Below are 24,826 nucleotides of genomic sequence, written 5' to 3' on the forward strand. Positions count from 1 at the left end.
GGCATTCAGCTAATGAACAGGTCTTGGGGTCAAACCCCAAGCTCTGTCTTTGGAAAATCTGGTCTAAATCTCAAGTGGTAGGATTCCAGTTCCTAGAAGTTTGTGATACACCTGCCCTACAGAGAAGAAAGGGAATTCTGAATGTTCAAGTCATTTTCTTATAGTTCTGGATAAGCACTACACTCTCCTACTACAACCTAACTTAAGGTTGGTTACAGAGTTTTTGGATAAAGATCTACTTGCTGTCAGGAAACAATATCAGTTACAATAGGCTGCTCTTGGGGTGCCACATTCTCAATGACATTTCCAAAGCTTGATAGTTCCTTCAGTGAGATGAACTCCCTTCCCGGCGATATGCAGTTATAATAATAATGCAATAGACAATGACCATAAATATGTATTAAATAAACACTCAAAATGATGCTAATAAAAGGTCTTTTATTACAAACAAGACACATAAGTTGACAATCTTTCTAATAAATTATGGAAAATCAATTACAATGCTGCAGGATGAGCACTTGTAGTCACCTTGTATGCACATAACATTCTTCGTGCTGAGCATTCTTTACCTAAATATTTCTCATGCTGATCTGGGTGTTTTGACAAAGTTTTGCCCACACCAATATACATTTGGTATGTTATGGATTTTCATTTTTTTAAATGTGCATAATGTACAGCACTAACTATTCAACAAAAATAATAATTTGTATTTAATGACTCACAACACTCTCACATAAAGGACAGTACTATAAGCCAAGATACATTTATAAATACAATTCCCAAAAATTTTAAAATACATTTGGCTTTTAATAATCTTATTTTGTACCACCAATCTAGTGAGTGTTAAATATCTGATTTTTCCCTGGTTTATTTTCACTGATGGTGTATTTAGGAAATAATGTGTTTGAAGGGGCATCATTCATGAATTTTACTTAAAGATAAATTGTGTATCCATGTATTGTTCAGGTCCTGAATGATAACACTATAAAAACACATTCAAAATTAGCTTCTGTATCTGATCTGCTAAATTACACAGATTGTACAAAAATATGACAAAATATTTGTTGATTACTTTTGAATTTGTTGGTCATCATATGGAGGCATCCAAGTGTCAGAATTCTATAAGTTCAAGTTCTGTGAAAGTAATGGTACCAATGAAATCCTTCTCAAACAAAATCTGTACAACCTGTTATTAGTGTTTTGGCTGTTGCTTGTTCAAATTCATAGATCTTTCTAGGAACTAGAGGCTGACAGAAGCAGCTAATAACCTGCAATACATGTTGCCTATCTGATTGAAACACCTCATTAATTAATATGGAGCTTTTAAGTCAGATCAAACCTTAATCCATTGCTTTTTTAAAAGATTCATGGTGTGGTCAAACGGCAGTGAATGATTTTCCTTGTCATCTTATGCTTGGCCAAACTCTTGTAAAATACATTCAACATATTAATGCAAGTAAATTGTGTACCAAAGTTTGAGATTGGTTTGAGGAAGTTGTGACTGGTACAAATCAGGTACAGATCAAACCCTACCATCCAAACCAGCTCAACTTTGTCTTGACAGTAACATATTTACCATTTCCACATTCCTCTCTCTTCAAATACATCAGTTTATACTTTATCTTTACTTAATTATCAAAACATACATAATTTCATGTATATATTTATATATTTCTTTATATTTGAAAATGTAGTATAGTATTGGTAAGTTTTTGCACACACTCGTACACTATTTCACAGGCAATCACTTTTTCTCATCAACCGATACACATGTATTGCAGCCCTCGTGCAAGCCAAATAAGAAAGCCAAGTCTTGTATTAAGTCTGACACACAGCTTTTCTCAAGAGGAAGCCAGAGCAGAAACAACATTTGCAACAGGTACTGAGGGAGTTGTATAGTTAGCATTCACTTCCAATGAAAGAGGGATGGGGGATGACGACTGAATGTGGGGAGGAAAGTCGCACTTAGGTAAATGGGGTGCTGGAGGAGGAGGTGGAGACGTGTGTCCCAACTGGGGAGCAAGAGAGGAACTATTCAAAGACTCCAAAATACTTAATGAAGCACTGGTACCTTCAATTACATCTGCTGGATTTGAACTGCTTTGTCCTGACTTGTTGAAAGCACTATCAAGAGTCACATTACCAACGTGCACCCTGCCAGCATGAAGCACAACCTGGTATTGATGTGGAAACCGGTCCCCACACTGTCCACACTCAAAACGCCCAACCCTCAAAGGAGGAATACAGGATGCTCCTCTCAGGTGGCGCCAGAAATCATGCAAAGCCAACCCTGCTCGCGTCCTGAAAGTCACTCCAGCTTCCTGACACCATGCACAATGAAATGGTCCTCGCCACCACCTACTTGCTCTTCCTAACTTTCTACGCTGTACATATTTGTCCCTAAGACCACGTAATGATTCTGGGAACCTTCGAGCCACACGAATCCGGGGCATATGCATTTCTGCCTCTTGCAAACTATGCAACCATCTCATTCTTTCTGCCATCCTCTTCCTTCGGCGTTTCCTCCACCGCCGTTTCCTCCTCCTCTTCATTGGTTCATTCAGCACCTGTATTTCCGAGGGATCTAATGCAGCCATCACAAGCTTTCTTGGCCGAGACTGTTTTCTGGACCGCCTAAGACGACTTGCCTCCTCCATTGATGCTGTCCATTCCGATGACTTTTGGTTTGAAGATTCAGCTGTCCGAACAGGAGTGGCTACTTCAGAGAGTCCACCAATTACAGCATCCAAGAGCCCATTGGGAAGCTTCTGGCTATGGCTATTCATTTCATTGTTATTATTATTGTTGTTATTCTTTCCAGGTACGTGTCCATTACCTATACCATTTTGATGTAATTTTTCGAGGGACAGGAAAAAGTGCTTCAGGAACACTTCTGCACACATTTTGCACGGCTGCTCATCCTTCTGAGTCTCTGAGGTGATCTCTTCTACATCAGGATCATCTATTTTAGACTGAAAGTTGCTTACATGCCTCCCATTTGAGGAAAGAGCGGCTGGATGGTGGATAGCAGAGTGCCGTGCATAAGCAGCAGGTGTGCTAGACCCATGACCACAGTGGGGACACCTAGCAGTAAAGTCTTTATCATCATGGGATGACCTAACATGTTCAACAAGGGCAGTCTCAGATGTTGTCTCATAAATGCACCCTCCACCAGCCTTGCACCGAAGGGAGAGGCCAGAATGGAAACGGAGGTGACGCATCATAGCTGCCTGAGATGCTGTAGCTAACCCACAAACAGAGCAAATGTAAGGATGCCTCTCTCCTGGAGCTTTTACAAAACGAGCGAAGTCTTGAGTGTTGCCAGACTTATGATGCATAGCAATATGATTTTCTAAAGACCACTTATTAGCAAACTCACATCCACACTGGCGACACTCATATGGAGGCCACCTCCTCTTCCTCTTGCTAGCCTCTACATCCTCCTCCTCTTCCTCCTCATCATCCAAATTCACAACCATTCTTGTCTGTTTAGTCCCACTATCTCTTGTAGGGGAAGTGTTCTGATCTGTGTAGAACGGTCGCAATTCCCGAACTGTATCTCCCCAGCGATGCGGAAGTCCATGACGGATACGCAGATGGTCGGCCATGCTGCGCTCATCAGCAGACCGGAAGGAGCAAACAGCACACTGCGAGAGTCGTCTTCCTTCGGCACCCCTCAAGGTGACTGTGGCACCTCCTCCTCCCCCTGAAGCTCCAACCTTCAACACAACCGATCCTTTATTGGCTCCTGAAGATGTACTCCCTCCCCTCCCGAGAGCCACCTTTTTCCCAGCACCCCTTACCAGGGGCCCGCCGCACCACTTCCCCCTGGGGGAGGTTGAGAAGGGGTGGTTCCTGGCGGGCCCCCAGCTCCGCCCCCCGAGCTGGCTACTGTAGCCGCGCCTCCAGCCGTTACCCCCTCTGTTGATGTTATTGCGGCCACAGCCGTTGTAGCGATAGAGGAGGGTACTGTCACTGAGGGTACGGTGACCACGACTGGCCTCGCTGCAACAGGCAGAGAACTTCATCAACCAATTAATAAACCTCTCTCCCGACTCGAACCATTGGTCAATCAGTAAGGAAATTAGGGAAAGGATTATCAACTTCACTCTGCTTAACCTTCAGCAACTTTTGTTAAATGAAATCAATCTCTACTGAAAGTGAATTGGCTTAACTTTAAGCAAATTCACTCAGTTTCCAAACAACTACATCAAGTTTCATGAGATGAATTTTTGAAAATCAAAATTTTATTTTATTCCTTAATTCATGACCAAATTTCTGAGCAGAGAAAAAGTTTTTGAAATACTGGTGGAAGGAGGAGGAAGAAAGGCCAGGCAGTTGCTGACCTAACTCAACGAAACAGAAATTATGTCTCTTACCAAAAAGAACTGGACATGGCTGGCTGGTAACATGGGAAGGCAACGTTCCGAAGTAATGTGTTATTTGATGTTCTATTGGTATTTTTAATCTCAGTAGGGCTGCAATCATACAAGAAGAGATAAAATGAGATCTTGGACCCCATATCACTCGGAACAAACACCACAAAAATACATCCAACATTAAAGCAACCAATTTTACACCTGGCAACCTCAAATCAATCTAACATATCTTTAACAGATAATATTCATGATAATAGAATTAATAACTTCACCATTGGAATGTGGTGAAATGAAAAAAAAGGATATGCCATCATTCAAAATTAACTTACTGGTGCTCTTGAACGTGCTCGCTAAGTGCCAGCTGATCATCCCCCAAGAAAGCACATTTGGCACAGGCCCTTTTATTGTGAACCTTAAGGACATGGGTAGCAAGGCGTTCAGATCTTGCTGCTTTGTAATCACAAAGTGGACAGAGGAAAGGCTTGATGTGGGTGTTGAGGTGTCGCTTGAGGCACCAGTTGTCAGCACCTGACCAAGCACAATAGCAGCAGGAATACCTCTTGTCTCCAACCTTCTTAGGCTTCTTGGGCTTTCCTGTACCGGCATCAGCTCCATTTCCACTTAAAACACCACCTTTCATGCCATTATGATGATTCCTCTTTCCTCCCCCTCCCATTTTCCCTGTGCCTGAAATCTATCCAAAATCAAAGTAGAACTGTAATATGTTCATATGGATATATATTAAACATGAAGACATTTATTATAAAACCACTTCAAATCACTATTAAGCCCATAAAAAATGCTTATTCTGATTGCTATCAACTTAGTTATGGTGACACTGGAAAGATTGATGGAATATTAAAAACTCCTTATTTTCATTTTCAGCATGCAATATCACATGAACATAACACCATATTGTTACTTGATCCTTAATATAATTTCAGACAAAATTTAAGTAACAATTGAGATAAATGTACGTATATTCAGGGAGGAAATACATATCATAAAAGTTACTTTCATTCTGAGCAGCTGGAATAGAAGCATTTTTTTAAAGAATAAGTTTCTCCTTCCCAAAAAAGGTGCCCGCCCTTGAACCAATCTAAATGTATTTTAAGAAGTTTATGGAAGGCAGAACTTCGGTAAGGGAGTACTAACTTGATAGTTTCCAGCAGAATGCAAACCCAAGTGCTGGTGATTCTGAGGAGCACTCCCAAGGTGAGCATGGTGATTACTGTGCATTAGAGAAGCAGCAAGTGGAGCAGGTATTAGTGATGGAGCTTGAAGATGACTTGGTTGTTGCAATACATTTCTGGAATTACTGAAAGAAAATCAGGCAAGCTTTAGTAGAATTTAAGGAAATAATATTAACAAGGAGTTAAATTAAAACTGCTTGTAAAGGTGAAATTGATGGGATGGTAATATGAGTTTCAAAATATATGATTATTTTATTCAAAATAAACATTAAGAGGAATGAACATATGGTGTACAACAACTGGCATAAAGAGGGGTGAAACAGTCAACTCCAAATTCATGTTAACCAACAATTACCTGGCTTTGTTTACTATGCATTGGCATTTTACCATAATCACTCTGGCCTCGGGAATTATTTTCCATTATTTATAACACCAATGATAATTAGTTTCAAAGAATAAACAAAATGGCATAATTTATTACTCTCAACTAGTGACACAGTGAAGAGTTTACACAGCTTAACAGCAAAAAACTAAAGGGTTATTATGTAATGAGGGGTTTTCAAGGAATAGGATTAGGAACAACAGTAAAGATTTGATCTACCATAAAACATTGGCCCATTTAGTATTAAACCGAAGCATCACATACAGGTAAAACAGATATATACAAAACCCAATGCTTCCCAAAAAATTTCAAGCTCATTCACAATAATTAATAGCTTAAATCCTCCTATTTATACTGACAGGTAGATGAGTGCCTTTATTTTTATATTTATACATATTTATGGTTACAATTCGTATTCTGATGGCTGTGTAATAGAATAATAATTAGATGATTTATATCAAATTTAAATGATTGGCAAAAATTAATAAATTTCTGAATGAAATACACATGCAGTAAAACTGCTAATGGCTAAGCTATATACTGATGTGTGGAGCTGTGCCATTTCTATAAAAAATGTAAGATTCAGTCAATGAGTTTTAAGTCAAGAACGATGAAAGGTCTTGAATACCAAACTGGCATTCAACTGATGAACTGACTTGTAAAAACACTTAATTCTCCAGACCTAGATTTTTACAATTTCATATATTTAGGTTACAGGAAACAATATTTACTGTAATCTGATGATGACATAGACTACAAATCCTAGACTTGTCACATAAAAATCCTGACTGGAAATTACAAGTGTTTTCCCATTCCCCTTTCAAAAATTAAGTTACCACAAGGTCATACCTGTTTCAACGCCTTTCCAAAAAATATACATAAATAATAACAGCTGTATCATTTCTACTTGCTCACTATTTCCTTTCTTCCAGGGGAAAGAGTTCAGATTTATGACTTTTTGTCGAAACTCCAGATTTAAAATAAGTGATCAATGTAAATTGAATCATGGCATGAAGAGAACAACCAATAATTATTTCACAGCAATAATTGTGGAAGCAAGAGAATCAAATTTTTACAAATGATCTCAGCAGTTCATTCTACCATTTCGACTATGTAAAAATACTTGAGCAAACCATGGAGTATTTCATTCTTTTGACCATGATGCCCAGTAAAGCAGTATTGCTAAATCATTCAATAATCAATTATTTAGTCTTTTAATAAGTCATCCTGGATTCTAGAATTGTTTTGTTGCTGAGGAAGTAGTTCTCATAAAGATACTGGTGACAATTCAATTGGGGATATTATAATAAATAGTGGTGGCAATTATAAATCCTTATGCAGCTATGATTTCTTGTATGAAAACAGATGCTTATTTTGTGTAATACAATTTTCTATGCCATCATCAAACATTCAAGGATGAAAGAGTTAAAAAATACACTCCTTCATCAACTCCTGCTTTTAATTTGTCTTTTTTTACTAAATGTCTACCTCCTGCTCAATGTAGAGTTGTACTGGCCTTTCCATATATAATTCCACATTTACCCTGAATCTTCCATATATCTCTTGGTTTCTCACTTGATTCCGTCTTAGTCTTTACGAACAACTTATTTTTCATTTCTAATTCAATCACAAACAAGACTTTCAATTCTTCAAAAGGATGTCAATTTCATCCATAATCTCAATTTCTGCCATTCAATGAAATTTTCATGCCTAAATTGGTTCCTTGCATTGGTTTGTTCATTAATTCTTCAATAATATTAATCTATCATTGTAATCTTTCTTTTGAAACACTTCTTCTTAAATCCATGGGTTGTTGATTAAGCACCTCTTTATCCACTTCCACCTATTTTTATTAAGAATTTCGTTCCATTAACTGAGCTACATTTTTCAAAAATCAACATTCCCTTATATTTTATCCTCATCTACACCCCTCCTAATTCTCCCTTCACCCATAATAGCATTCAAATCCCAGCCAACATTATGTGTTATGTCCCTGATTACTCCAGCAAGAAACACTTCTTTGTCAGCATTCACTTCCACAGCTTACCTTGAAGTATAATTCTGTTTCTTCCACAGCCTATTGGGGAGAAACAAATTTAATTTTTTAAAACTTCTGGGCTTACAATTAATATAATAAAGTAACCTACCCTTATTCAAAATGTATCTCTTGTCAATCTCTTCCTTGAAAATAATTACTTCTTAATTAAAAGAAAAGAATTAATTATTCTTCTTCTTAATCACTGATTGGAAAGAATCTTGATGGCAAAATGGGACTTTAGACATAACATACCTTATTTAATTATAATAACTTGGAGAAAATTACCAAGAAACATATGCTAAATATGGGTTTCCAGTGCAGTGCCTTCATAGGGTGCGGTATTCAAGGGATAGTTAAGGGGTTGGTAACCCCATAGGTGCAGCTTTGGTGTATGGCACAGATAAGTTCAAAAACCTCAAGAAACATATATATTTCGACTTATAATTCTAAAATGGTAACCAAATACTCCATTGAAAGGCATACTGAAATATTCTAAATTTTTCTCCTAAATTTTTGGTTTGGAATATATAGAAGTTTGTAGAGAGTCCAACTACACAAGGACAATTTTGACCTAAAGGATTATCCAAATAGAACTAATATGTGGCCCAATATATATCTACTGAGTAGAAAACTTCCTAATACCACACACAATGAATAAAATCTAGGAGGCTAACTGCATTTAAGAAGCTGCCTATTCAATGCTGAGAAAATAAGTCTGGAGCAATGGTGTTGACATTGTCACAGGAGAATGGCCTTCAATAGGAGCGCCAAGAATTTTGACCTCTTGGTTCACTGAGCCAACCCAAGTTTTACCTCTGTACCATTCAGAATGTGGCAAGAGCACAATGGTAAGAGTAAGATCATCCATCCAAACTCCATCTAGGCACAATGTTGATTCACTTAGATGATCAGGAAGAATCTAAATAGTTTGTGCTAGATCACCAAAGTAATTTCAATGAACACTGACCCTGAGGGAAAAATAAGTCAGACTCCCAAAAAATAAAAACGATAATAAATATTGAAATTTATACCAAGCATAGATTAGAATGACCCTCTAAGTAGGAATACTGTGGAATTAACACTCAATAGAGAAGAATGAAAGGTTGCAGTAAACCAATCTTTAGATAGAAATAATGATGATGATGAGGAATACTGAAATTTGATTAGCTGCTTAAAAGGAAAACTAACTAATTTATTTTTTACATAAACCTATAGGGGCTCATAGGGCTCTCTGCCCTGCTTGTTTCTGGCTGACAATGATTTTAAGTGCAAGGATGATGAAAACTGAATTGCTGGATAGCACAAATTCAAGGTGAAAATTTATGATACTCACTTTGCATTGCCATTTGTTGTCCCAGGTGTTGTACTGCCAGAACTTTCAGGTCCACCACCTTCACTTCCACTTCCTGATCCGCCATTGTATTTATGGTAGAATGACATGCCAGAAGCATTTTTGGGAGGAGACCGTCTGATTTTGTTGAGGTCATACGGATGGTCACGGTGCATCCTTAAAAAGTGTTTCTTCACATGGTCAGCACGATTAAATTGCTTTGCACAAACATAACATTGGAAAGGTTTTTCATCTCGATGAATATTCTCATGCCTCGTGAAAAGATCTCTGCGATCTGTGGCATATGGGCATGCTGGGCAACAATAACGCTTCTCCCCCCCACTGTTGCTTCCTGATCCTCCAGATGCATTATTTCCTCCACCTTAAAAATGAATAAGAAACTGCTTTAACCGGGAAGAGTAAAAATAAGCAGAAAATATAATGGACAATTGAAACCAAGAACCACTATTTGCATAATTAGCTATCTAATTTTGGCAAAGCGTGAAGAAATGCTTTTAAGTAAAGAAAGTTTCTCACATCCAAGTTCAAAAAATAACAGCAGTGGTGTTAGTTAACAGAAAGCTCAAAAAGTAACAAACAGCTCCAATGGTACTTGAAAAAATTATTTAACTAATAAGAAACACTGTCATGTAAACAATGCAATAAAAAACTAAAGAAGCTTTCTCTTAAAAAGTGAGGACTGATAGTAAAACTTCATTGATTCTAATCATATATATTTATTTTTTTAAATATTTGTCAGGGCATTAAAAATGCAACATTGTATTTATGTTTATGTGCCATGTCAACATTAAAAATCAATATAGACAATAAACCACAAGTTTACTATCAAGTTCAAGGTGATAGAAAAAATGAACTTTCCATATTGAAAAAATAAAGTGTAGCATTGGAATAACCATGTCATAATATATATATATATATATACTTCAGCTTTTATGATTGTGTTAGTGTACCACCACCACTAAAATACCAGTGTAATCGTGTAAACCATTAATTTCAGTGTTGCCTTGTTCTTTTCCACCCATTAATGCATATTTCTTTTGTTTGTGTAATGGAAAAACTATAAGGTATAAATTAATTTTACCTTAATGTTTAATTTTCATATGTGTTGTGTCGAACATATCTTGTGTTAGATTAGAATTTGAACGCTTCCCTAAAAAATAAAATTTAAACTTGTAGTTTCACAAACTGTTCCTAGCATCGCAGCAACTGGGAAGAGCTCATTTGTGTTCCTGTATAGCTGTGGGAAGTGAGTCTAAGAAATTGCAGAAGAGGAAGTCTTGGTCGTTTGAATGTATCTCTCTAAGTACAGTCCAGCACCAATAGTTCACCCACATTGGTTATTAGAGTCATTTGAGTGGAAACATTTTGCACGGAAGTTAAGAAAAGCAAAAGAAACATGAATAAGAAATTAAAATGGAATGAATTAAGCCCTAAATTTGCAAATAAATGTAGCAGGGCATATTTTTCAGCAGGAGCGTGACATTATCCTTTAAGCAAAAATGGGTTTCTGAGTGCCCACCTCTGCGGCCTCCGCCCTTCCCGCTGCCCGAGCCACTACCGCCAGTGGTTGGAGTAGCAGTGGCTGTTCCGGGCTCTCCACTACCACCCCCACCCCCATTCCTCGGTGCTGAGCTACCAGTGGAAGAGGCAAAACCCCCTCCACCACTTCCACCACCACCACCATCACCCTTTTCCTCAACTCGACTCCTCAGAGCCTGCAGAAACTTAGTGACTTCCTCCAGGACTGGATTTTCCTTCCATGGAGATGGAGAGGCAGATGAGGAAGATGAGTTCCCATCAGCCCCATAGGGTTGTGGTGAATCAGGAGGCTGAGGAGTGCCATTCGGTGTGGTGGCACCACCTCCTCCTCCTTCCCCCCCACTGTGCTGCCTTGTCAGGTGCATTCGAACACACCGAGCCCAAGCACTCGCATAAGGACACTGTGGACACTGGAACACACGTAAATTTGCGTGTGTGCCCAGCCAGTGCTCAGCAACCCTTGACAGGAAGCCAACACAGTCACACTCCGAGCACTTGAAAAGCTTCTGAGCGGGATTATAACTAGCAATCTTCGAGGTGGTCCATGGCAATGCATCATCAGACGTCAGCCATTTGTCATCAGAAGATGGTGGCAGATTGGAGGAAGAGGATGCAGCAGTTGGGGTGGTGCTACCGAGCGTGGTCGGGGTGGAAGCAGCGGCATTGGCGGTGGCGCCGGCGTTAGACGAAGAGGAGGAAGAGGATGTGGAGGTGGGGACGGCGGCTGCCGGAGAGGGCTGCTGTGGGGGTGGGGGGGGCGGCTGCTGCTGCTGCGGCGGCGGCGGGGGTGGCGGGGAGGCATAGTGCGCGGTGGGGGGCGGGGGGGCGTGGTGCACGGGGGCGTGGTGTATGAGTGGGTGGGCGTGGTGGTTGGCGAGGTGGTTGATGTGGTGGTGGTGGTTGGCGAGGTGGTGATGGTTTAGATGGTGATTCAGGTGGTGGTGGTTGAGGTGAGCCGGGTGCACGGGTGCTCGGAACTTCATGTCTGCCGGCGACTGAAACCCGTTGTGCATGAGCGCGAGGCCGAAGGCGGAGAGCGCCCCGCTGCCGGCGTCGCCGCCCCCGGCGCCTCCGCCCCCGCCCCCTCCCTCACCGTAGTCCATCATCCTCATGCCACCGTCGGCACCTCCGCCGCCCTCTGGGCCCTGCGCGTTCTCCGGAAGACCCTCCTCACCGTACAGCTTCCGCGTAATCTCCTTGAACATGTCCTCATAGCAGTCCATGGCTGCCAGAGGTGGATGCTGAGGGTGGTGGTGTGGAGTCACTTCCATCTTCAGTCATGACCGGTCAGAGGGTCGCATCTCTCTGCCCAAGCCAGTCGTCGCACCGCTGGTCCACCACTCTCCGGATCCCCTCCACCCGTTGCCTCCCTCAACGCCTACCGAAGACGCCGAGCCGTCAACTCCCCTCCAAGAGCCCTGCTGGGATGAACCGGGAGAGATATCGCGTCACCCATGAGCCGACAGCTCGGAAGGCGAGGGATTTGTACAATTTTCTGTACTTGCAGATTCGGGATTAATCCTCCTACTATCCCGAAAATTACGAGTGCCTAGAGTCAAAAACCACCGACTGCTTATCCCTCACACAAGCAATATTACTTTTCTTGAAATTAGCATATAATAATAAATGGTGCATGAAGGCAAACAGCAATAGAAATAATGGCTGCAAAGTTGTAATCCCGCACATGCGCTGAGCTTCCTCCAGAAATTTAAAGGAAATAAAAATGTAAATATGCTCCAAAAAATTATATCTGTTTTCTTGCAAACTTCCTGCACATGAAAATAAATTATTACAGAATGACCGAACCCGCGATTAATATAATGGGGACGGAAATAGTATACAACAAATGTTTCCAGGCCAATTTCCAGTATTGACTGAAATAAATATTTAATGTCAAAAGCAAAACAGGGGAAATCGATTACAAATATGTTTCATAAGGTTTATAACTTATTAATAATACCATGAACTTATTACAGTAGGTGATTGTACAATAAAATAGCAATATATATCACCTTACACTTCTTAAATCATACTTATACAACCATTTAACCTATGAAAAATATTTTTTTTCTAGGAACACTATCATTTTCGTTTCATAGTAACGCAAGTTGTCTAATATTATGAATCACAGAACTTCGCATTAATTGAAGAACTAGGCAGACAGCATCAGTAGTGGTTAACAAACCGCCGAAAGAGACAAAAGCACGTCTAAGTTGTCGAGTTACAACCCCAGTGCATTTTGCAAGGTCTCTGACTTGCCGAAAAATACATCATTAACGCATGCTATTGTGACGTTGTGCAGCTGGAATTCTCGTCGATAGAAGTTCGTTTTCCACAGTCAACATTTTCCGAGGAAAAAATAGCAATAACCTAAACTCCGACTTTTCTCTTTTTCATAATTAATTCTCAACCTCATACATTTTCTGGAATTCACGAAAACAGGACTAAATGTCAAATTTTAAGTATCCCAAATCTAACGTAAGATACAGGGTCGTCATTCACGGATGGGCGGGGAGGAAGAAGGCTGCAGTCGGTAAGAATTGAAATGTTCATGCTTCCTTAAAATAAAAAACATCCTTTTTTCGGTTTTTGGGTGCTTAGAAATTTTAAACACTCTATTAAATAGCATATGGGAGGCGTCTCAGCCTACCACCCCCTACATTTTGAACCATCACTTAGTAAATAGCGATTACTCTCTAAGACGATGACAGACATCAAAACGTACGACAACTATTACGCCCGTTATATTCTCGTATACAGCTTCGAACTTTTTATGTGCCAGGCAACTGATCCAGTATTAATTCTAAGTTTTCACTCTCGCATATCAGATAATGAACACATTCTCTACCATGCTAGCTATATAAAAACTCTCCCGGGATTACCTCCAATGTACCTGTCAAGAATCCTAGCTTTCATTCAATAATCGCGACTTTTCGACAAGACGCAGCGCAGAGGAATGCCCTTCAAAATAGATGTGACCAGTTGCAAGGTACTCGAATGATCTGTTGGTATCGACCACTAGTACTGAAGCACATATACCTCGGTAAAAGCGCTAAAACTAAACTAAATACCAATTTTTGACAACTGCATTGATAATAATGCAGTGTGGATAAATGAATATGAAGAAAATCTATGGTCATGAAATAATCGTTGCTCAATTGAATGTTGATATATATCAACTAATACTAAAATATAATATCCCTCCTTACATCAAAATATATATTCCTATAATTTTATGTACAGATGAAAAATTGAGACTCATTATTTTTAATAAGTTTAAATTTCCCAAAATGCCTCAAATCAACATCATAAAAATTCGAATCGATACCCAATCATTTTTAATCATTTAGATTTTCAGAGCTTGAAATAAGTACCCGCTTAAACATCACCCAACTGTGGTCAAATAAAGTATAATCAATCTTTCCTTAATCATTTGATGACATAGAATTATTTCATAAGTGTGACAAAACTTGAATAAACCATTGGTGGGATTGAGGTCTTCTTACAGGTTCCTTCCAGAACACAAATTATTGACCACAAAAACTATTTGTAAGTAGAGAACTGCTGGAAACAGTAGCAGCAAAAGTGGCCTCGTTATCTAAATACAATTAAGCATTACAAAGCAGTCAATTGGAATTACAATGTGAATTGAGAATTATGAGCAAGCTCGCGGTAGACCTAAACATCGAACCAAGCGGTAGGAATGACGATTTAACGAAACCCAGGGAGTGTCGAACCTCTCCTTCCCTCTATCCAGGCCTTATTCCGGCACAGGAAGGGTATAAAGATTATCAATAACACCGGGGACAAACTATAAAAGAAAAGTCCCGTAAACTCTGAGAAACAACTTGGCTAACGTTAGAACAAAAGAAAAGTAGAAATAAACCACCGTAAGCATTAACATGCAAATATAAGCCAAAAGGAGGTGAAATCAAAGTATTAAAAAACCGAAGGATTAAGTTACGGTAAACACAAAAAATGGAACTATTATTGATTCATGAATATCGTACACATACATGTTGGGAAGACAATGTTTAAAAATAATGAAAATAATAAGATTGAAGAAAACATTGTCCACTAGGAATAGCATTATCAATATATGAAATAATTTTAATTAAGAGAGAATAAAAGAAGTTTCTTTTGGCGAGCGTGATGGTGTCGCTCTTATTTCTAATAAAGATTAACGACATAATAAACTAACAGGGATACAGGAGGCTATTACTTATAGACACCGACCATAGTTCCACAGAAGGTTATAGCGCGAGACACTTCCATATTGTTATTTTTCATTTCGCGATCTAAACAAAAGGACGATAATTAAATATTTTAGGTAGTAAACGATTAGTATGATAATATCTAAGTTCATGAAACTTAGAAGGGGTAGTCAAATGCAACTGTCGACATAAATTGCGCCCCATCGGGTAGACATCAACCTAATGATTGACGGGATTTTTTTTAAGTACTCACATGACAGCAAAACGTTTTGGTCATTTTACAAAAGAGTGAAAAGCCCTGGAAATGCCTAATGTCCGTTCACAATCAAACATTGAATGTTAAGTAAATTTTCCAGACACACGGAACGCGGCTTGCCTCCCTGACAGAAGCTAGCACAGCAACACGGCTCGTCGTTGAGGCCAAATTTTAGAAGGGTAGAGAACACTTAAATCTACCAACGTCTCGAGGGAACCCTTCGCACTACTATACTATATATCGAATGATTTGAACTTTCACGAAAAATCACGATAACACTCCTGAAAAGACATACACATGGATGAAGATTTTCACCGCGGACAATACTAGGCAAAAAACGAAAATCATAACGAAAAAATAACCAAGCATTTTCGGTGAGAAAAAGTTTGATACATTGACGGCACTACACGGAAAAATTATTCTTCCCGCATGTGCTGGAGCACCAACATCCCCGCCATACATTATGGTGGAGGCTCATCGGTATGAAAGGACTGAGAAACTCGAAGCTGTATCACTTTCTTTGATCGGTAAACATTCTATCAACAAGACTAAACCAACAGGAGAGGTTCTAAATGAAATCAGAGCCCGATCCAATGCATGAAAAAATAAAAAACGCTGGCACCAATACAGGTCGTTGTTAGGGTACAGCAAGATAAAATATTTCACAGACACATTAAAATATAATGATAATAATACAGACAAATTGTAAGCACAAAAGAGGCTCGGGAATGAATTTTGGCACGAGTTTTTATAACTAATCAAAAAACAATGCAAGGCAAAATAGATTCCAAAGCGGTCAACAGTACACACGTATGATACAAAACACCAATGACAACCAGCAATTAGGCGAGGAATAAGTCAAGCTGAAGTAGGTGTGCGCTTGGAGATCGATTTGAGACTAGTCATTTATGATAATTATTAATTGTAGTATTCACGTACACAGTGACAACGAGTCGAAAAAACCAGCGATTTAGGAAGTCGGGCTGAGTGGTATCGAGTACCAGCCACATGAAAAGATATAGCATAGACAAAAGGCACGATAGTAATTGATTGATCACTTCCACAATTGAAGCGGAGAAAGTAGGAGATAGAGTGGTGGTGAAAGGGGTCGAGGGAAAACTAAAAAGGGAGAGTAAAGGAAGGAGGAAGCGACGTGAAAGGGGTGGAAGTCCGGCAGGGTGTCGATCGAGGAAGGTGGTCATGTTCGGGGAGGAGGATTGGGATGAAACGGGAGGGGGTGAGCGCGGAGGACGCGTAAAGAGGGAAGAGGAGGGAGAGGGGGTCTGGAATGAGGTTGAGGGCACAGGGAAGAAGTTCGCGGGGGTTGGAAGGCGGGTGGGGGGAGGTTTGGATGAAGCCGAGAAATAGGAAGATGTAAGAGGAGAGTGGGATGGGAGAGAGGCGAGGGTGGCCGATGAAAAGGGAAAGGAGAGGAGGTGAGCGAGGTAGAAATGATCGGGGGAGGGCTTACATCCGAGGAAAGAAGGGTATTGGTGAGGGACGGTGGCAAACGCTGGGGTGGAGGATGGGTGGGAGACCTAAAAGGGGAGGGATTGGGGGAGTAGGGGTTACGGGCAGACCCGTGTTCTCAATACCTCAACCAGATGGTGCTGCTCCGTCTCCCGTACCCCACCCCCCTCCATACCACCCGTTTCTCACCCCCCTCCCTCCACCGTTACTCTCCGTGGAGAAATCTCCCACTTGAGCCTCCCTCCTGCAACATCCCCTACCACAACTTCTCTCAAGAGTGTAAGGCACCCCCGCCCCACCAGAGTGGGCTCCAAGGAGGGATTTTGGGAGAAAGAAGGAAAGAGAAAGACGATAGAGGATGTGAGGGAGCGAGAGGAAACGTGTGGGGGAATAGAGAGACAGAATAAGGCCAAGAGGCCTCCCAAACACCCCATTCGCCCTTCCACCCTCCCAGGAAAACCACCTCCACAACCCAACAACCCCCAACTCCAAGCTATTCCAACCTCCCCAAAGAGTCCGCACTATTCCGTCTTCCCCAAGGAAAATTATCTTACCTGCGCGTATCCTGACATCGTGTGCGATCGCGAGCGACTTATAAAAACGTCCCGACTCCGATTTCCCCGCTACGAACGAAAAGTACAGGAAGGTTTTCGAAGCCGCGACTTCCGAGAGGGAGTGAACCAAACAACCAACGCTTCCAGGCACCTCCAAACGCCTCAAAGCTTCGGCACTGGAGACTCGAGCGAGTAAGAGGGAGAGTGTATAAGGGAGGGAGGTAGTGGCGGTGGGGGAGGCATGGGGTGGTGGGGGCGCAAGGGAGACGACGAGGGTCGATGGTGGGGGCATTATGTAGTAGGAAAGCCGGGAGTGGGGTGGGAGAAGGCGCGGGACAGGGGAATGGGATGAGGGAGAGAGGTAAAAGATGGGAATGAGGAGGAGGGGGAGGGGAAAGACGCAGAAAGGATGGCGGTGGTGAGGGAAGTATGGGTGGGGGATGGCGTCGAAGGGAGTTAAGTCGGAGGGAGGGAGTGCGGACGGGAGGGAAAGGGGGGAAGGGTGAAGAAGAGGCTCCGAAGAAGCGGGTTCGGGAAAGGGAGGGGGGCGGGAGTTAGGGAGGGAGAGGGGATGGATCCAGCGAAAGGGCGGGAAGGGAGGTATGCGGTGGGATGAGGGGTTGGGAAAAGATGAGGAGAGGAACGGGGGAAAAGTAGGAGGAAGGTTCGAGAGAGCTAAGCGGAATGGAAGGAGTTCGGGAGGGAGGTGGCGTCTTTTCTCCTAATGGTGGGTGGTTGGGCGGCTGCCAAGAAGGTTACCTTCTCCTCTTCTACGTCGCCCAACTCGCGCCTTCACTCCGACCAATCTTTCGCTCCCTGAGTTCTGATCTTTTTTTCGCGACAACACCACCGCGGGTCCTCCCGTTTTTCTCCAGGTCTGCCTCATATGCCTAGGAAACGGCGATTGACAACAACAACAAAGCGGGCGAAGGAGCCAGCCCCCAGGCACGCGGCGACGACGACGGGAGAGAGAACGTGGTGAAACTCCCTTCGGCGTGACCCAAACTCATCCGCCCCTCTCATTCCTCCTACCCACTCCCCCCAATCCCTCCGAAGGTTTGGCGGGGAAGAGATAGAGGGGCGACAAAACGACGAAGCGGGAAAACCGCCCCGAGGGGAGCATTGGTTCGAGTCTCGAGGCAGTTCCCCTGGAGAGAGGAGAATCGAAGGAGAGGAAAAGCAGGGGGAGACGGGCGGGAAGGAGACGACGTTCCGACAAGAAGCACGTGCGCACCGCGGTCGGGACTTCGGTAAACGGAGCGACGTTGCGCGCCACATCACACACAATCTCTTTCTCTCTCTCTCACACACACACTCACAGCCAACATGCGTATGCGCTCACACGTATGGACATGACGGATACATACCCCTTTCTCCGATTTCCTTGGGTTCCTCTCAAAAGTGTCCTCCCGGCACACCCTCCGACTCCTCAATGCCTTCCTTCTCCCACTCTTCTTACCTCCCTCAAAACACACACCCTATTCCCTCCTCTTTCGCGTTTCTTCCTCCTACGAGAGAGGAGAGGAACTCGCTCGTAAGCCTTCCCTTCCCAACCACATTCCCTCCTCTACTCCTCCCAACCGCCCCATCGCACTCCAATTCCCCCCCTACACCCCCGCTTCCCCACGGCCCCCTCTCCGGCCCCCCTGCCTTCCCCTCTTCCACCAGTGTGCGACCGCCTTCCCCTTCCGCTCACAACCCTCCCCTCCGCCCGCCCATACACTCCCCCTAGTGGTCCCTCCCGGCCCCACTCCTCTCCGCCATCCGCCGGTCCCTCTGCCCCCTTCCTCCTCTTATTCTTTTACCCCCCCACCTCTCCCCTTCACCCCTCCTCCGCGCCCGGGCAGAAACGACTATGGCAAGCAGGGAGGTAGTTGGAATGGAGAGGGGGTGGGGGCTCGGGGGGACAAGGAGTGGAAGGGGGCCGTATGGAGGGGTGGGTGGTAGGGAGATGGTGTTGGGGGAGAGCGTCATGGATGGGTCTGTGTGTTTGGGGGAGGGGGAGGGAGGGCGGTGGTGGGAGTTGGCGGAGGGTGGGGAGGAGGAGGGAGTTGGAACTATAAAGGGGCGCGGAAGAGCTGGAGTGAGGAGGGGTATGAAGGTAATGTTGGTGGGTGGGTTTGGGAAGGGGAGCGGGTAGCTTCGAAGGGGAGAAGAGGAAAGGGAGAGGAGGATAAAAGAGGGAGGAGGGGGTGCTTAAGTCGGAGGGGAGGGAAAGAGGAATTCGAGGGTGAAGGGGATGGAAAGGCCGGGTGGACGAGCGAAAGGGGGAGGGTAAACTACACTTCGCGTCTGGGGAGGGTGAAAGAGGGGGGGCAGAAAGGGAGGGAAGAGGGAAGGAAAAGCGGGGGGAAGAGGGATGGAAAGAGGGGGCCATGGGAAGGTTTTAGCGAGGGGATGAAGTCTGGGGTGGTTCGGGAAGGGGGAGCTGCAAGAAGGAATAGTGTGAGTTGAGGGGTGCGCGAAGGGGGCGGAAAGGGTGGAAGAGCTCTGGGGGTCGCGAGGGCGTTAGGAGTCGCTCGAAGAGGGAGCTGGGGTGGTGCGGGTGGAAGAGGAGCGCAAGGTCTCTACAATGAAGGTTTTTATTTTATTTCAGCGCATCGAATGAGGATTGGACCTCCCCTTGGGAGAAAGGGTTGCGAGGGTAGAAGAGTGGAACAGGAATCGGGAGCACAGTCGAAAGAAAAAAAAACAAATTAAATGGTGAAGTAGAATGTGAGAATCATTGCAAGTGGAGAAGAGACATAAAAGCTAGAGGAATAAAGAATACTTGGGCGAGTGGGAGGGAACGAGGCGAAGAAATTCAATTTGGGAAAAGATGACCACGACGGAATCTATTATCGCATTACTCTAGACTCGGATAAAGGGATCAAGAGAGAAAGGTATGGGGTTCGAAAAAAGGGGAAGGGGTTCGAGTGAGGAGTAGGGTCTAGAGAGTAGGGGCAAGGGATTCGAGAGAAGGGGAAGGTGTCCCGTAGCAGGTCGGCCGCGCTCCCTCCTCTACTCCCGCGTAACCCTGACATCCTCCCCGCCCGACCCTCCCTCACTTTCGATCACAGAAGACCGCAAAGGCGGCAAGGGATACGACGTTGAAGCGCAATATTGCTCACAAAACGAGAGAAACCGATCACAATTAGCAACCCTGCTATGAATAGAAACCACATCCTCAATTATCTCACCTCCTCACTTAAGAGTGGCGATGATTTTGGGGATAGAAGAAAGCGAGCTGAAGTGGTCCGTGCTTCCGGAATAAGAAATAAAAGAGGAGAAATGAACATATTACTCCTTCAGCAAATTGGGTCACAATCCCCCGCTCTTCCATCAGCATCGAAACCTCCCAAAAGAGATGACTGTCACTTAAACGGAAACCGTGGGTGAGGAACGCATGCGAAACCCAGAACGCTTCATTAAAATATCCTAACACTGCCCATTAACCCAAAGGTTTGCCGGCCTACGGGTTTTCTACCCTGCCATTATGGACTTGCTACTCCCCTACCTCCACCGGCCGAGGGAGGGGAAAAGAGAATTGAGGCATCCTCATCATTCAAATTGGACGTTTAATAGCAGTAGGATTACATTTCCCTAAAATGATATTAATTCCCTAAAAGGCCAATTAAATCGATATATTCTCGTGTGTGAAAATCCTTAAATCAATCCTTTGGAAAAACAAATAAAGAGCAAGCTGCACACACGCGGTGAATGAATTAAGTCCAGTCTCGGCTACGTCCCGAGAAATTTTACACATTTCTAGTGCAGCGCGGGTGTAAGTTACATCGAGAGGAGGAATCAACTAACTTCCCACGAGTTCAAAGTGCCAGCGAGAGGAATGAACCAGAGGGAAAGGTAGTTTTGTACCATCAAAAGGGAGGGAGGAATGGGGTGGGCACGGTTAGAGAGAGGTGACAAGTATAGCGAAGCATCGGGAGAGACAATGACCTAGGCCATGGTGGCCTCATAAGTGAAAACAGGAGAGATTCCTTCTCCTCCTCCGCCTCTCACCATATCTCTCCCCACGGACCCTTACCCTCCGACCGACTCTTTTTACCCTGGAGGGAGTTAATCGACTTAGTTCCCTCCTTTCTCCTTCCCCCCGGCCAACTCCCCCTCTCAACTCCTCATCCGGCACAGGAATCGATAGTTATGGTGAGGGGAGAGAGGTGGGTGGGTGTATGCGAGTGGGAGGTAGGATTTCTACGCGGAGTAGAGAGGGAGGAGTCGTGGGGACGTGTGTGCGAGGAGGAGGGTGTCGCGTGGCACTGCTTGTATCGAACGGGTGAAGGGAGTGTGGGAGATGGTGGGAGACGGGCGGTGAGAATGGGTGGAAATATTAGAGAGCGCCACCCTCGCATTGGGTGGAAAAGAGAGGCAAGTCACCCTGGAGAGGTGAGGACGGGTAACGTCTTGTTATAGCGATGAACGGAGTGCACGGTAAAGGCGAGGATGAGGCGAAAAGCGAATTACGCACTCCCTCAAAGCATCTCTTGCTCTCACACCACACCTCGCCTCCCCCAATCCTCTGCGCCCACTAGGAATGATAACATCGATAACCAACCGTCACTGTGCACGCATCGAAAATGAGGAATCTCACCACAGACAATAGCATCGGATTCAAAACTCTCACATCACTTTTGCCAGACGAATAAAAAGTTGTTTAGGGCCCAGTATTAAACAGTTCCGTAACAGTGATTGCATTCTTAAAGTAGTTAGATTCAAAACTCTCACATCACTTTTGCCAGACGAATAAAAAGTTGTTTAGGGTCCAGTATTTAACAGTTCCGTAACGGTGATTGCATTCTTAAAGTAGTTAGTCATAAACTGTTGACATCAACGTCACAGTATAAAATAACAGATAGACATATGTCTAATATCTTAGGAAACGATAACCAAGTCATTGGCTATATTTAATTCCAAGTGGGCAAATAAACACAGGTTTCTCAATAAGCAGCTCACAAATTGGGGCACTCCAACGTTTAAAGTACGTATTTCACTCCTTTTATTTGCGTGCTATATCTACTCACTCACAGCTCTATGCAAGCTGGAGATATCCGAAAACATGATGTTAACGTATACACGAAATATTTATACAAAATTTACGTAGAGAAACTTACCAACAGTGTGTGTTCGGAAAGTATCAATGGCACAAGAAATGTTTTTCAATTCAAGATTACAATTTTGTTTTTCGCTAGACAAATGTGCCAGAGTGAGAGCATGGCATATTTTTGGACATGGGTCATTTTAAATCTTCAATTTGTAACCAATATCTTTCAAACGGCTAAATTATCGAAACTACTCACCCCTTCTTTTCATTTACCTACCTACCTTATTGCCACAATTTCCATGCCTATACCTTACGCCATTTTTGCAGTGCCTTTATGCAAACCTTATCATCATTATATTACCACTTCATTATCCTCTCTAATTGGTCGCGGTAGTCCAGGGGTAGTGCGTTGGACTACTGACTGGAGGGCCCTGGTTCGATTCCTCGGGAAGCCTCTGGGAACCTGCAGCTCCACTCAAGCTGTGATTTTTTCGGGAACCAGATCTTCCTGGGAAATCAAAACTGGCACAGGGAAAGGAACTGCCCCCCCTTCCCTGATGTTTGAATTTCACGCGCCTTCGGGCTTAGTACTGGGTGAACTCTACCAAACTGATCTTCAGGTCGATTACTGTATTTACTACTTACCTACCTAATCCCAGAGGTATTATTGACATAAAGTTTTATACCTTATAATATGGCAGGGTGAACGTTTTATTCCAGCGGGTAAAGCGCTGGACTACTGACAGGAATGCCCGGGCTCGATTACCAGGGATGCCTCTGAGCACCCTCAGCTTCACCCAAGAAGTGTGATTTTTTGAGTACCAGATTTTCATGGGAAACCAGAGGCGGCAAAAGGAAAGAAATTTCCCCGGCTCCTACCCTGATGCGTGAATTTCACACGTCGCTGGGCTTAGTACTAGGTGCGCTCTATCCTCACCTATCAAACCGACCTTCCAGTTGATAACTGTAGATTGGACGAATGAAAGAAGACTACTAGATAATTGCCACAAGTTTTGTGGAAACTACTAACTTATAATTACATTGAACCTACATCGATAATCCACGCGTCCCATTGCATTGGACTGCGCATTGATGCATTGATAATCTCACACAAAATGTGAAATTTTGAACGCTATATCCCACATTGTGTGCTCCACATAAATCTTATCAACGCCGTCAGCATTAATCTTGCGGTCAAATTCTGCGAATTCGTAGTATCAATCTCTTATTAGAGATCTATCAATTCTGAAATTTTAGACAAATTGGACACACAGTTATGAATGAAAATTTATATTTGCATGAACCGTAGATGTATTTTCCTTGAAGTTAATTCATATAAAACAATTCATTAAAATTATAATGCTACTTCATTTGATGACCCCGGTTGCCTACGTACTATTTTCATTGAATGAAATACAAAAGCACGCTTGGAACATAAAAAAGGAATGTCCAAGTTTATTTAGACAAAACACGCAAGAAAGCTAAAAAATCATAGGCACAGAAATTCTAACCGTACACATTTAAAGTTACGTTTACTGATAACTACAGAGAAATAAATTATATTAAGGTTGAACATCCATTTTTCAAACGTTTTTATAAAAGAGCTATAGTTTTTAATGCCGCTAATAATAGTTATCAGCCACTAGCTAATAATTATTTGATGATGAATTCCTCGCCATCGATGGTGAAAAAAGTGAATACCGAAATTCAGTCATTTGTATATCGGCCATTGCCATTGGTCGATGATCATTTTTACCTCCGACATCCTTCTGATATCTCACCTTTATTCCCACCGACAGAAATGATTTTTCGAGTCTCCAAAACCCCCGCGAGTATTAACTGAGGGAAAGGGCGGGTAGGGGACACTAGAATCGAAAGGGAGATTCGAGGAGTTGCAGCAGTGAAAGAAGGGAAGTGTGAGATGGGGGAGAGGATACGGGCCGCACAGAGGGGCGCCGTGCGAGCGACCCGTCAATTCCCTTTATATCCCCATACCTCGCACCATCTACGTGCAGCCCCTTCTGTCGACCACCGCTCGGGATTGCCCCCACCCCCACTCCCTATTGCCCAACCAACACGCTCCCTCTGCGGATTCGGCGAGGGTTAATTTAGCGGCAGAATGTGCGCGCCTGATTTCCGAAGGTCAAGGCAACATAAAGAGTGAAAGTGCCCCTGGTGTCTCAAAAGCCTTTGACACTTCTGCCGATGCTGAATTGTGACTCCGATTCCGCGAGAGGAATACTACCCCAGAGACAAATATGCGTTGAAATTAAATTAAAAACCTGTTTTTCCGTGCATGACTGATGCAGGTAAAGGGCACCTTAGTTGAGAAGTCAACTTGTGATAGTAATATAATATAGTCATTAGGTTATTGAGCAAGTACTGAGTCTTACTCTTTGCCTTCAACAAATA

The 24,826-nt window shown here is 43.2% G+C and overlaps 1 protein-coding gene across 7 annotated transcripts in view; it reads right to left on the reverse strand.

The window, feature by feature from the left end:
• Positions 1–421: 421 nt before the first annotated feature.
• The window catches only part of chn (zinc finger transcriptional factor charlatan), an 85,258-nt gene continuing 60,853 nt past the window's right edge, over positions 422–24,826 (reverse strand). The window contains exons 1-7 of one of the 7 annotated variants that reach the window (XM_071588558.1): positions 18,744–18,916; positions 10,863–12,300; positions 9,326–9,704; positions 5,535–5,697; positions 4,709–5,073; positions 4,380–4,478; positions 422–4,005 (exon numbers count right to left, since the gene is read on the reverse strand). In XM_071588558.1, coding sequence (XP_071444659.1) covers positions 1,842–4,005; positions 4,380–4,478; positions 4,709–5,073; positions 5,535–5,697; positions 9,326–9,704; positions 10,863–12,153 — 4,461 coding nt within the window. In that variant the 5' untranslated portion in view covers positions 12,154–12,300; positions 18,744–18,916 and the 3' untranslated portion in view covers positions 422–1,841. Of the gene's footprint in view, positions 4,006–4,379; positions 4,479–4,708; positions 5,074–5,534; positions 5,698–9,325; positions 9,705–10,862; positions 12,304–16,291; positions 16,571–17,376; positions 17,624–18,135; positions 18,180–18,743; positions 18,917–24,826 lie in introns of those variants that run through there. The other 6 variants (XM_071588559.1, XM_071588557.1, XM_071588556.1 and 3 more) reach the window with 6 other exon arrangements.

Source organism: Hetaerina americana, unplaced genomic scaffold, assembly GCF_022747635.1.
Source record: "Hetaerina americana unplaced genomic scaffold, ioHetAmer1.1.p SCAF_3, whole genome shotgun sequence".
NCBI lineage: Eukaryota > Metazoa > Arthropoda > Insecta > Odonata > Calopterygidae > Hetaerina > Hetaerina americana.